Below are 12,969 nucleotides of genomic sequence, written 5' to 3' on the forward strand. Positions count from 1 at the left end.
GGCGAGGGGTGGGGGGATGCGAGAGCCTCAGGTCCCTCGCTTGCCCCTCCTCCCGTGGATCAGACAAAGGGTGTAGACCCCTCCTGGCCCAGAAACAGGACTGTCCCAGCTCTATAGACCAGCCCAGGAGGACTGTCCCTTCCCACCATATGCCGAGTGGCAGCTCTGTGCCCAAGAATAAATGCCACGAAGCCCAATGTAATCGATCAAACAAACAGGGTTTATGGCAGCAGGAGAGAGCTGTTGAACCCTGCCTAGCAGCTAATTAATGAGCTCATTAGGGAACAGAGCATGTGGGGAGAGAAGGGCAGCATTGCCTGCTGAGCCACGAGCTTCCAGATGTCCTGGGCTGAGCTTGGCCCGTGCAGGAGGCAGACTGCGGAGGCCTAGCTGGGTAGGGCCCCCTCCCCAGGCTCCCTGGAACTCAATCATTTAGGGCTGAACTTCCCGGAGAGTAGCTGGGGCTTCTTGGCTACACTGATTGAGGTGGTGAATCGGGGCAGGTGTGCACACAGTTGTGGGCATGGGCATCAGCAGCTCAGTGTCGTGGCCCTGCCCTTGGGCTGTGTGCAGACAGCCCCCTTCTCAGAGAGCACCTGGGAAGAGGTGGTGCTGGGGAACCCGGGCTGGTCTAGGTCCCCCTGGAACAGGGCATCTGGAATATGTTTTCCCTGGCTGTGGCACTTTGGGGTTCTGCAGAGGGTGGGTTCCCTGGGCACCCTCAAGCCCCCAAGTAGACCTCCACCAGCCCCCCCACAGAGTGCATGCGGTAGAAGACGCCCAGGGGCAGGCCAAAATTGACGATGGTGAACCACGTCCGGTAGCCATAGAAATCTTTTTCCAGCCCGTTCTCGAATTCCGGGTGGATGCCAAAAGCGGGCATCATCCAGAGCTGGTGGGGAGAGGAGGGGGTGGCGTGAGGGAGGGGCTCTCCCATCCCCAAGGCACCCAGCTCAGGGGAGGCAGCCCCAGAACCTGCCGCCCCTCCAGCACATCCCCCACCCTAGCGTTCCCTCACCCGTAGGCTTTCAGTACCAGCCCCTCCCCGCCCAGATCCCCCTCGTCCTCACACCCCGGAAAGCCTCAGCCACCTCCTTGGCTTGCCTGGGGCACAGCCCAAATCCAACTGGATCACGAGCCCCCAGGCAGCCACCACTACGAGTACAACCTGCTCCATCACCTGGGCTCCCCTGTGCCCTGATCTCAGTCACCTTACCCGTCCTGGGTTCACTCTTCCGCTAGTCACGACTCTGCCTACTGCGTCCCTGCCCTGCCTTCTGTCCAAATTCTGCCTGTTCCTCAAGGTTCAGATCAAACAAAAGTCTCCCTTTGGGTTCGCACTTCTTTCTCTGGGCTCCTATCACAGCTTAGGGCCAAATTATTACTTATGCGCTGCCTGGACCAGAGGTTTCACCATCAGAGGTATTTTCAGCAGTCATTATCAACGTGGCTCAGACAACCTGGAGTTGTCCCAAGAATGCCACTTGCAGGCTTTGGGAACGTGAGCACATCAAACAGCCTAAGCCTCAGTTTCCTCATCTGTTAAATAGGGACAGTAGTCATGCCTGTTGCTTTGGGTCAGTGCGACGATTCAGTGAGATTCAAAAGCATCCCATGGAAAGGTGGGCTTGGGACCTAACAAGCACTAAGACACTAAGAAGCCATTGTTGACACCTTCCCCTAGAGATTCTTTAGAAAAACAGGTACTTTCTGATCTCTTCCTTTCACTTAAGTCAGTGGACCATTAATTATTTGCTAATTCTCTGAGTGGTCCCCCTATGTCTCCCCAACTAAGCAGTAAGCTCCCCCAGAGCACGTAGCCACATGCTTGGCACATTCATTCATGCCAGACCCCTTGGAGGACACTCTCTACTCTCAAATAGCATCAACCTAGTTGGAAAGAGGCCTGCGTCCTCGACAAAGGTACAAGCTAGTTGCCCTTGGCACAGTCAATGCACAATGACTACACCTTGATCCTTCCTTTCCTGAGTGAGGCTTTCTGGGGCTGCCTCGCCAGCTCCACTCGCATGCCTCTTGGCCCCACCACTCACTGTGATGTTACAGAGGATGAGGAAGAGTGAGATCTCCTTGAGGGCCCGCCGCTTCCAGTTGAGGTGGCTGTAGGAGTGGATGTAGGCCAATGAAGCCCGCCGCAGATCCTGGCCCAGCTCCAGCAGGGATCCCCTGCGGGGCGGCTCAGCCTCTCGCTTCCCAGCCAGGCTCTCGGGCGCTGCCTCCCAGAGTGGGCGCCGGTGTAGGCCCTCGATGATGAAGAGGTTCTGGGCTATGTGCTGCAGGATGAGCAGCAGCGAGTAGGCCAGGATGAGGCGGTTGAGCAGCTCGTGGGGGCGGGTGGCCACGATGGCCACGATGGAGAAGTAGGAGATGCCTATCTGGCCCAGAGCAGCGCCCATCAGCAGCATCACGTCCAGGCTGCGGGTGGGGTTCTTGAGAGTGTCCAGCTCTCGCTCCTCCAGCCCGTGAATGGCCGTGCCCGCCAGGCATGCCAGGCTCATGGCGGGCAGCACGGCTACATAGAAGGCATAGTAGATGGTGAAATACTGGCGTGCGATGGCAGGGCCACTGGCTTGGATCTGGAAAAGCACGAAGACGCACACGCCTGCCACCAGCACCAGCAGGCCCAGTAGCGGCCCAAAGATGGCTCCGTGCAGGTGGAAGGGTGGGGTCCTGGGGTGGCCGTCTACGTGGGATGCCAGGCGGCGGCCCACGTTCTTCCACATGACGAAGAGCACAGCACAGCAGATGAGGCAGTACTCGGTGCTGAAGGGGTAGAGCATCAGGTAGCCCTTCTGGAAGACCTTGCACATGGTGACATTGAGGCACAGACAGGTGTTGGTGTCGTTGCCTGGGAGGGGGCAGGGTGGGAGGGCACAGATGTTCAGGTGGGCGGGCCTTGCTCTGAGCAAACCAGCTGCACAAACCAACCCCCTTCACCTCCTGGAGAGCTGTGGAGGCGGAAGGGATCCAGCCACCCATTTTACAGATATGGAAACTGAGGCTCAGAGACAGAAATCACAAATCACAGGCTGGTCATTCTTTGACAAAGGGGTCCTAGACCCCAGGTACCAAGCTTAGGTAAAGCATTTAACACATGATGTCTTTGATGCTTAATGTCACCTCCGCGATTACCTGCTGAGCACAAGAGGAAACCTGTAACTTTATTTATTTATTTTTTTTAGGGCTGCACCTGCAGCATACGGAAGTTCCCAGGCTAGGGGTCGAATCGGAGCTGCAGTTGCCGGCTTACATCACAGCCACAGCCAGATCTGAGCCTCATCTGTAACCTACATCACAGTTCATGGCAACGCCAGATCCTTAACCCCCTGAGTGAGGCCAGGGATGGAACCCGTGTCCTCATGGAAACTAGTCAGTTTCATTACTGCCGAGCCACAGCAGGAACTCTGCAACCTGCAGCTTTATAATGGGAGGGCTGGACGGCTACACCTGATGGTCAACAGCATCCACAGTGCGGTCCTCAGACCTCTTGCCTTGCGATGAGGTGCCTGCAAAGCACGCAGCAGCCCCTGCGGAATGCTAGTCCCCCAAACGCTTAACCTGAATCTAACCAATGCTTTGGGCCACACTTCCCCTTTCTAGGAAAAATAAGGGAGACAGGAGCAAGTCAAATGCCCCCACGAGGAAGCAACCCCTCAAATCTCAATGTCATTAGGGAAGAGACTTCACTGAACCACCAAAAGTACTGCATGTTTGAACAAACCATCTGGAAAAGACATTTCATGGGCCAATTGAAGAAAGTGAAATATAGGCTGATACAGAGGATGGGGATGGGAGTTCCCACTGTGGTGCAGCGGAAACGAATCCGACTAGGAACCATGAGGTTGCAGGTTCGATCCCCGGCCTCACTCAGTGGATTAAGGATCCGGCATTGCCATGAGCTGCGGTGTAGGTCGCAGATGTGGCTCGGACCCTTCGTTGTTGTGGCTGTGGTGTAGGCTGGCAGCTGTAGCTCCAATTGGTCCCCTAGCCTGGGAACCTCCATATGCCACAGGTACAGCCCTAAAAAGGACAAAAGACAAAAAACAACAATAACAAAAAATCCAGGCGCTCCCTGGTAACCTAGCAGTTAAGGATCTGGTGTTGTCACTGTTGTGGCTCAAGTTACTGTGGTGGTTCGGGTTTGATACTTAGCTCAGGAACTTCTGTGTGCCTTGAGTGTGGCCAAAGAAAAAAAACTTAAAAAAAAAACTATGATGTAATTCTCCCTGTGGCGCAGCAGGATTTGCAGCATCTCTGCGGCGTTGGGATGCAGGTTCAATCCCCAGCCCAGCACATAGGGTTAAGGATCTGGCATTGCCACAGCTTCATTGTAGGTCACAATTTCGGATCGGATCTGATTCCTGGCCTGGGAACTTGCATATGCTGAGGGTGTGGCCATTAAAAAAAAACAAACATGTCACTTACCAAAGCTTCTCTTTGTACAGCTCTTCTGAAAAGAGTATCTGGAGTATGAAGAATGCCCATGGTATACAGGCGTGCCGAGATTTATGCACTGGGCGTGTGAATGTGTGAGTGTGTGGCAAAGGCTTGGCTGTACACAGGTCAGGATGGTGATGCCACCTGAGGGGGTGCTGTATACATACAGGTGTGGCTGAATCTCACAGACAGCAACGTTCCCATGTAGGTTTATGGGACATGAACTCTAAGGGCAGAAAGTACTAGTAGGGCATTGCGTACATGGAACAATCTGGAAGGTTCTTTCTCCCCAGAAATCTCCTGTTCCTCCTGATACGTCCAGGTACCAACCACTGTGTTAGGAAGACCTTCTTTTCAGTCTGGAAGGCTTTTTAGTTTCTTGCAAGTAAAATGCAAACACCAGGGGTGGGGTGCATACCTGGACTTATCAGTGAGTAGCCTGGCCAGGATTAGTAGCTGGCTTTACTGATAGCTAGATGGATGCCTGGAGCGGGGTTGCACAGTGCCAGCGCAGCGTGGGTACCATTGGCAAATGTCAGTTTCTGTTTAGTTATGATCCGGCTCTACAGTTTGCTCCCAGCTCTAGAGCCACTGAGCCTTACTCGTTTTTTTGTTGTTGTTTTGGGGTTTTTTGCTTTTTAGGGTCACACCCCTGGCATATGGAGGTTCCCAGGCTAGGGGTCCAATCGAAGCTACAGCTACTGGCCTACACCACAGCCACAGGAACGGCAGATCCAAGCCTCATCTGTGACTTACACCATGGCTCACAGCCACACCAGATCCTCAACCAACTGAGTGAGGCCGGGGATCGAACCCACAACCTCATGTATCCTAGTCGGGTTTGTTAACCGCTGAACTACGAAGGGAACTCCTGAGGAAGTGTAGCATGTGTGGTGTGTGTGTGTGTGTGTGTGTGTGTGTGGTGCGCAGCCAGGGGTGGGTCCCCTTCGTACCTGAGAACTTCTTCACGAGGGTGTTGAGCTCGGACTCGATCTCGTGGTGCATGGAGTCATTGGTGACAGCCAGAAGCCACAGCAGCAGGTTCGTGGCCAGGGTCAGCATCAGGCCACACCTGGAGGAGGTGCAACACTCCGCCCACACAGCCTGGCCGGCTCCCGGGGGCTCCCACCTTCACCATCACGGCCTCAGGGGTGATGGGTCACTCCCAAAGCCAGGTCCTGTCCGCTATTAGCACTTCTGGAGGGACCTACACCCAGGGCCACCCTGCCCAGAGAAGCTGGGGGGGTGGGTGGGGTTGGGAGGAGAGAAGGTGCCTGGATCTTACCTAGTGAAGTTGGTCTGGACCTGAACACAGTCCTTACAGTGTTTCCAGAGCACCCAGGTCTGAAAGACAAAGGGCCTTGAGCCCAGGGGCTGGGGTGGGATGCGCGTTGGCGCCGGGACCGTGGGGCGTGTGTTCTAGATACTTGTGTGTATTTACAATGGAAGAGACAGTGGGGAAGCCAGGGTTAGATCAGAATCCTGACTCCACACTTTCCTTGCTGTGTGACTTTGGCCAGTGGCAAAACATCTCTGAGCCACAGTTTCCTTGGCTCTAAAACGGGACTAAGGAGGTCTCGTTGTGCCTCAGCAGGTTAAGGACCAGACTAGTATCCATGAGGATGCAGGTTCAATCCCTGGCCTCGCTCAGAGTCTCAGCAGATCAAGGATGTAGCTTGGATCCAGGCTTGCTGTGGTTGTGGCTCTGATTTGACCCCTAGCCTGGGAACTTCCATATGCTGCAGGTGCGGCCCTAAAAAGAATAAAATAAAATAAAATAAAATAAAATAAAACGGGATTAAAATATCTGCCTCTTAAGGGAATGCCCACTTATAGGAGCAGTAAAAAAGATGACGTAGGAGTACCCTGATGGCTCAGCAGGTTAAGAATCTGATGTTTTCACTGCTGTGGCTCAGGTCGCTGCTGTGGTGTGGGATTGATCCTGGCCCAGGCACTTCCGCCTGCCATGGGTGTGGCCAAAAAGAAAAAAAAAAGGAATAGTTCTGTGTATCTGGGGGCTGTAGGTTTAGGTATACGCAGGTATGTACAGGCAGGTGTATCTATAGGTGTCTGTGTTCCAGTGGCACGGAGTGTGTGCCGAGGCAGATGCCTGTAGGTAGCGTGGCCGTGGGCACAGGGAGGCAGGTGGGGCGGGGAGGGGCTGAGGTGAGTGAACGTACTCTGGGCCAGGTAGGTATCTGCTGATGGGGCTGCTTCTAGGCGTAGGTTGGGGTGCTTATGCACCCAGCATGGGGGTGGGAGAGGTCTGTCACCTGGACTCCCATGAAGATGATCTCGATGGCAGGGAAGATGAGCTCCAGCTGCGACTTGCAGCCACTGTGGCTGATGTCATAGCCCACGCGGAAGATGTTGAGGCAGATGGTGCAGCTGCCAAAGAGCACCAGGGAGCCTGGCGGGTTCAGGCAGCCATGGGCACCTGCCCTGGAAAGGGTCGTCCCTCGCCACCCCCTCCCATCCACCAGGCGACCCCATACTCACCCAGCACCCAGATGGGTCCCGCGTGAGGGTCCTGGTGGGGCACGGCGTGTGGCCGGCGGGTGGTGCCAGCGGTGTAGTAGAGGAGCCAGAGGAGGGACAGGGACTTCAGCGTGGCCAGCAGGATCCACACGTCGCCCAGCGTGATGGCCACGTTGTTGAAAATCATGCTGCAGATGAAGGCGCCGCCCAGGAACACCACGTTGAGGGCCAGGAGCCCCGAGAAGAGCTGCCCGGCCTTCTGGGCCTGCCGATCCCGCCGCAGCAGCAGTGAAAAATGCCTCACCAGCCAGGATTTCTGGACCGGTGGGGCAGGGGCCTTTGTCCCCTCAGCCCCCATGGCTGCTTGGCTCTCCTTGGCCGGAGTTTTGCCAGGCTCCTGTGCTTCTGGAGAGACCACTGGTAGAGCTTCAGTAGGGGCTGGGGAGGGAGAAAGGGTTCTGGTTGGCTGCCAGGCTGATCTGGGCCCAGTTCCACTCCTGCCTCTAATGGCTGTGTGATCTAGGGTAAGCGAAGCAACCTCTCTGGTTGGGACATTGGCAATAACAGCAGCTGTTTCATCTACCTTTTTTTTTTTTTTTAAATTTTTAAAAAAATTTTTGGTCTTTTTAGGGCTGCACCCGAAGCCTATAGAAGTTCCCAGGTTAGGAGTCGAATCAGTACTGTAGCTGCTGGCCTACAACACAGCCACAGCAATGCTGGATCCTTCACCCACTGAGTGAGGCCAGGGATCAAACTCACGTCCTCGTGGATTCTAGTCAGGTTCATTACCACTGAACCACAACGGGAACTCCTGCCCCATCTACCCTACAGGACCCAAGGTGGTTGGTTCAAACAGACCAGGGAATATGGAAGCCCTTTGTGCTCCACATAAACCCTGGAATTATTTCCACTAGCTTGAGGACACCTTCCCCTCACCCCCTCATCCTTCCCCCATGCTTGCCCTAAGTTAGAATAATAATGTTTGTCCACTGGGCAGTTTCCAAGGCTGTGACTTTTTATTGCTAAAAGGCACTGCTCACTTTGGGGAGATCTAGGCTTCCTCTTTTGTTCTGACTGATTGGTTGAGTGGTCGCTGCCTGGGGTTTAAGAAGGATCCTGAGGCTGAGTGTGGGCTTGGTGGGAAAGAATGCTCTGATGTGGGGCGTTCCTGTCGTGGCGCAGTGGAAACGGATCCGACTAGGAACCATGAAGTTACGGGTTTGATCCCTGGCCTCGCTCAGTGGGTTAAGGATCCAGTGTTGCTGTGAGCTGCAGTGTAAGTTGCAGACAAGGCTCGGATCTGGAGTTGGTGTGGCTGTGGTGTAGGCTGGCAGCTGTAGCTCCAGCCTGGGAACCTCCATATGCTGTGGGGAGAAAAAGGATGCTCCAATCTGAAATAATACTCTATTATAGGTAATATACCTATAGGTATTTACTGCTGTTGTGGTAAATATTGGGCAGGTTGCACATGGAAGGCTGGCAGCTGTAGCTGCCCTTTTTATGGCCATACTTGCAGCATATGGAAGTTCCTGGGCTAGGGGTCAAATTGGAGCTGCAGCTGAGGTCTAGGTCACAGCCACAGCAGCATCGGATCTGAGCCGCATCTGCCACCTACACCTTGGCTTGCAGCAACGCTGGATCCTTAACCCACTGAGCGCGGGATTGCACCGGCATCCTCATGGAGACTAGGTCGGGTCCTTAACCCACTGAATCCCAATGGGAACCCCCTCACTGTCATTCTTGCTTCAGTTCTGCCCCCTACCTTGTCCTGCCCCCTTGTCACACTCCAGACACCTGCTGCCCTAACATTCATCTAGTCCCAGCCAGAGGACTCCCTGTTTCTCCTGTGGTCCCACACCTCCCGCCGTCACTCCTGAAGCCTGCTGTTCCTTCTGCCTCTCTTGCTGCCCTCCCCCAATGCTTTTGCCCATCGGTGCCACCAACCTTAGGCACCTCTCCTGGGAAGCCTTCTTCACTTGGCTGGACAAGCCCCCCCCAATTTGGCACAAGCATGAACTAAGCCAATGTTTGCTGACTGACTCTGGCATTTTCTGGGGGAACTTTCAGCACCAGAAGCATGGACAGAGAACCTTCCCATCAAACCCTATGTACGCTGGCCCAGTGGAGACTTTCCGGGTGATCTTTGTCTTTCTTCCCAGGCTCCCCTGCCTAGCTTGAGCAAGACCGAAGCTCACAGGGACAACTCCCTGCTCGCTTTCTCCCAAATCTGACTGCCCCAACTCGCCTTCCCAGAATCCACCTGGAGGCAGGAGGATAGCCTAGTGATTAAGAGTCCAGATTCTGGCACGTACTACCTGTGTGACCGTGAACAAGCTTAGACTTTCCCGGCCCCAGTTTCCTCCTCTGTAAACAGACATACAACTATGGAATAGTACCTGCTGCAGGGTAGATGGTCAATAAAGATTTCTTGAAAGAGCAAACAAAGGAATTAATGCATAAGACTTACCCGATGGAGATTTTTCAAAATTAAATGATTTGACACATGTACATGCATATAGAGCCAGGCCTGGCACACAGGAAGCCCTCAATTTATGCATTTCCTTCCTGTTCTGTCCAGGTCCTGGAGAGGCCGGAAAGGCTGGGATTATTGATGAATTTCAGGGGCAGGTGTTGATTGGACTGCAGGCCTAGAGAGGACACTGGAGGACAAGGTCCTATTCTCCAGGGTCCTCGCCTTGACTATCTTCCCCGCCCCCACCCCCGGGGGGCCAAGCCTCCCTCGGCCGCTAGAGGGAGCTCTCAAAGTGGCGGACTCGTTCCTCCGTGGGGCAGGGTGTCCCGGTGGGCACCCAGGGGTCACGAGAAGAGGGTGAGGGCGTCCAGATTGACTTGGAAGAATCCGCCACCCTCTGGCACGCCCCTTGGCGCGACGCCAGTCCAAGGGAGGGCCGGGACACCAAACTGGTTTGTAGGTCGCGATTAGAGGCAGGTGATGAAAGCTGCGGGCCGTCGGGGCGCGGCGCGCCTGGACAGTTTCGAAGGAGGCTGCTGAGCGCGGGCGGTGGGGGGGGGGGGTGCTTCGGGCGCGATCTCTTTCCGAGCTACTCGAGTGACTGCGAAGCCTGAGACGGTCGCCACACGTAGGCCTCTGGGCGTCCAGGCAGCCCCAACCCCACCCTTTTTTCTGCTTCCGTCCGGGCTTTTTGCTTCTTCCCAGCTTCGGCGGCCCCTTTTGACTGTGCGAGTTCAGTCCCGGCTAAGGCCAGGCGCGCCCCGCTGAACTCAGTGCGTCCCCAGCCCGCGGAAAGCAGATGGGGCGCAGAGCGGGGGTTGGGGTGGGGGACAGAGGGGACAGAGGGGGGCTGGAGTTCAGGTCACCAGAGGCTGGCCTGCCTCTTGTCATCTCGCCCTCCCGCCCCAGTCCCTGCAGCCCGGAGTCTGTAAACCTGGCTTTGGGAGCGGAGGAAGTGTGAGCATCAAGGGTCGGCTGGCCCGGAAGGTTCCTCGGGGGTCCGAGGGCGCTCCGGGCCGGAAAGGCGCCGCGGGGAGGCCTTACCTGAGGCCGGGGCTGGCATCGCCGCAGGCTGACCACAGCAGCGCTGATCGTCCGTCCAGGTGAGGCCCCCGCGCTGGGAGCAATGCCCCCGATGCCCTTCCCCCGCACGACTGCGCAGCCGCCTCTTGGGCTCCGCGGCCCATTGATTTTTCTGTTGACTTTGGGGCTCTCATTAATCTTTCGTTAATTACCCCGCCGGGTGCTCCCCGGACGGTGCAGCCAATAGCGAGGCGGCTGGACAGGCGGGCAGGGCCAGAGGCGGTGCAGGCGCGCAGAGGCAGGGTCAGGGAACCCACCAGCAGGCCCCCTTGCCACGTGGGGTGAGATGTCCTTAGGCCGCAGTAAAGGCCTTGAGGGTTCAGGCCACACTTTTCCTCTGGCGGCCAAACAGGGAATGGATCCTCCCACACAGATCTGGGGTCCCTTTTCCTGTACCCCACCTTGCACCAGGCCTGGCTTTGCAGCAGTCTCTCTCTCTCTCTAACTCGCACGTGAACTTGGGGCAGAAGGCCAGTGGGGTGGGAAGGTGCCCCGCTCTGGCCCTCAACTTCCTGCAGCCTCTGAGACCTGCCCATCTCATTCTGCTGGTGGGTCCTGGCACATTTTCCTCGAAGTCCCCTGTGCCCCGGGAGCCACTGCTCCCTGAAAAATGCCATCTCTTCCTACCCCAGCCCCCACCTCTGCCTGTCCCCCCTTTCACCAGACTCCGCTGGCCACCAATTCCATCTCCTCTTCTAGCTGTTGGTGCCTCCTTCGCACTCTCTCTGTGCACCATCTGATTTTCTGTCTCTCTCACTGCTAAGTCCATCTCTCTTTCCCCTTCCCTTTTTTTTTTTTTTTTTTAAGATTCAGCTTTTATTTGAGGGGCTTCCTGAGAGGGTCAGAGGGCTGGGAGGACAATGAGATCCCACGTCCTCTGCCCCGCCAAGATCTCCCCCATTTCACAGTCACCCTGTCTCTACATCTTTGTAGACTAGAGGCGCACAGGCTTTAGAGGAGTTGGGATGATGGGTAAGAGGAGACCCAGGGGGTGAGGATCTGTGCCACCCAACCCCTGTTAAGCTAGAGCAGCCTATGTTATAGGCTTGGGTTCCTGAAATGTTTTTGTTTTTTTTGTTTTTTGGTTGTTTTTTTTTTTGTCTTTTCTAGGGCCGCACCTGTGGCATGTGGAGGTTCCCTGGCTAGGGGTCGAATCAGAGCTGTAGCCGCCAGCCTATGCCAGAACCATAGCATCCCCAGATCTGAGCCGCGTCTGCAACCTACACCACATCTCACGGCAACTCCAGATCCTTAACCCACTGAGTGAGGCCAGGGATCGAACCTGCAACCTCATGGTTCCTAGTCAGGTTCATTAACCACTGAGCCACGACAGGAACTCCTGAAATGTTTTGTTTGAGAAGGAAAAAGGGCTCTTATGCGTGAAAAAAAAAAAAATTGGAAAATGACTGTTCTTAGGCACTGGTTCCCTTTTGCTGTGTGGCTGTGGGCATGTTAACATCTCTGGTCTCAGTTTTCTTCTTTGTAAAATGGTAGTTGGATTAGATCCGTCCTGCCTAACCTTCCATGAGTTGTGAAACACATTAAAAAAAAATGTCTATGTCACTTGAGGATGAAGGGAAGAGGTTGGTGGCAGCCTGGGTACTCTGCCCAGCCCCTGGAAGCCACCCAGGTTCTAGTCTGTAACTCAGACGTGGTTCCCCCCCAAGAAAAGCTCAAGACCTGAGTATCTCCAGGGGAACCTGCAGCTTCCGCCCCAAGATCCCTTCCTGTGATCACCTTAGATGCGGCTGCTGAGACAAGAAATGGGGCACGGGTGGGGGAGGGGGAACATCAGGTTTATTGATTTCTAGCTCCAGGCAGCAGCACTGGCCAGGACACAGGGCTGGGGTAGGGGTGCAGCCAGAGCCTAAGACACTTCCACATCTTGCCTGGTCCTAGAAACAGTGCAGGGAGAGGTCTTCCTCCCCCGTGGCCCCATGCCCCAGGGTCGTGCCAGGGTGGATGTGCGTGTCCTGACTGTGATTTAAAAATTCATCCCAGAGGAGTTCCCTGGCGGCCTTGTGGCTAAAGGATGCCGTGTCGTCACTGCTGTGGCTCAGGTCATGGCTATAGTGCAGCTTTGATCCCTGGTCCAGGAACTTCTTCTTCTTTTTTTTTTTTTTTAATGATTTTTTATATTTTTTCCATTATAGCTGGTTTTACATCAGCAATTCTTTTTTTTTTTTTTTTTTTTTGTCTTTTTGCTATGTCTTTGGGCCGCTCCCATGGCACATGGAGGTTCCCAGGCTAGGGGTGTAATCAGAGCTGTAGCCGCCAGCCTACACCACAACCACAGCAATGCAGGATCTGAGCCGCGTCTGCAACCTGCACCACAGCTCACAGCAACGCTGGATCCTTAACCCACTGAGCAAGGGCAGGGACCGAACTCACAACCTCATGGTTCTTAGTCGGATTCTTTAAGCACTGCGCCACGATGGGAACTCCCTGGGAATTTCTGCATGCTGTAGGTGTGGCCAAAA

The 12,969-nt window shown here is 55.1% G+C and overlaps 1 protein-coding gene across 4 annotated transcripts; it reads right to left on the bottom strand.

Annotated features, from left to right (window-relative positions):
• Window positions 1-199: 199 nt before the first annotated feature.
• Window positions 200-10,539, bottom strand: OTOP3 (otopetrin 3). Of its 4 annotated transcripts, none has more exons than XM_021066669.2 (7): window positions 10,451-10,539; window positions 6,955-7,371; window positions 6,729-6,865; window positions 5,741-5,799; window positions 5,409-5,527; window positions 2,052-2,866; window positions 200-892 (listed from the first exon to the last, which is right to left on the bottom strand). In XM_021066669.2, exons 1-7 carry the CDS (start codon window positions 10,467-10,469, stop codon window positions 722-724), a joined length of 1,737 nt encoding a protein of 578 aa, XP_020922328.1. In that variant the 5' UTR covers window positions 10,470-10,539; the 3' UTR covers window positions 200-721. The 4 variants fall into 4 exon arrangements, with proteins under 4 accessions (XP_020922328.1, XP_020922327.1, XP_084839830.1 ...); XM_021066668.2 differs by having other exon boundaries at window positions 9,401-10,539; XM_084983704.1 differs by having other exon boundaries at window positions 6,955-7,665; window positions 8,585-10,539.
• Window positions 10,540-12,969: the final 2,430 nt, after the last annotated feature.

The sequence above is a fragment of the Sus scrofa genome, chromosome 12 (genome assembly GCF_054392235.1).
Source record: "Sus scrofa isolate SSC_HxYL_T2T_F1_AM1 chromosome 12, Sscrofa_HxYL_maternal_Yorkshire_Landrace_v2.0, whole genome shotgun sequence".
Lineage (NCBI taxonomy): Eukaryota > Metazoa > Chordata > Mammalia > Artiodactyla > Suidae > Sus > Sus scrofa.

Excerpts from the sequence above, each read along its gene's own strand:
- OTOP3 (XM_021066668.2), bottom strand. The coding sequence starts at position 9,491 with ATGCATAAATTGAGGGCTTCCTGTGTGCCAGGCCTGGCTCTATATGCA. Across the intron at positions 5,528-5,740 it reads GTCCAGACCAACTTCACTAG|GTGTGGCCTGATGCTGACCC; the intron begins GTAAGATCCAGG and ends CACCTCCTCCAG. Across the intron at positions 893-2,051 it reads TCATCCTCTGTAACATCACA|CTCTGGATGATGCCCGCTTT; the intron begins GTGAGTGGTGGG and ends TCTCCCCACCAG.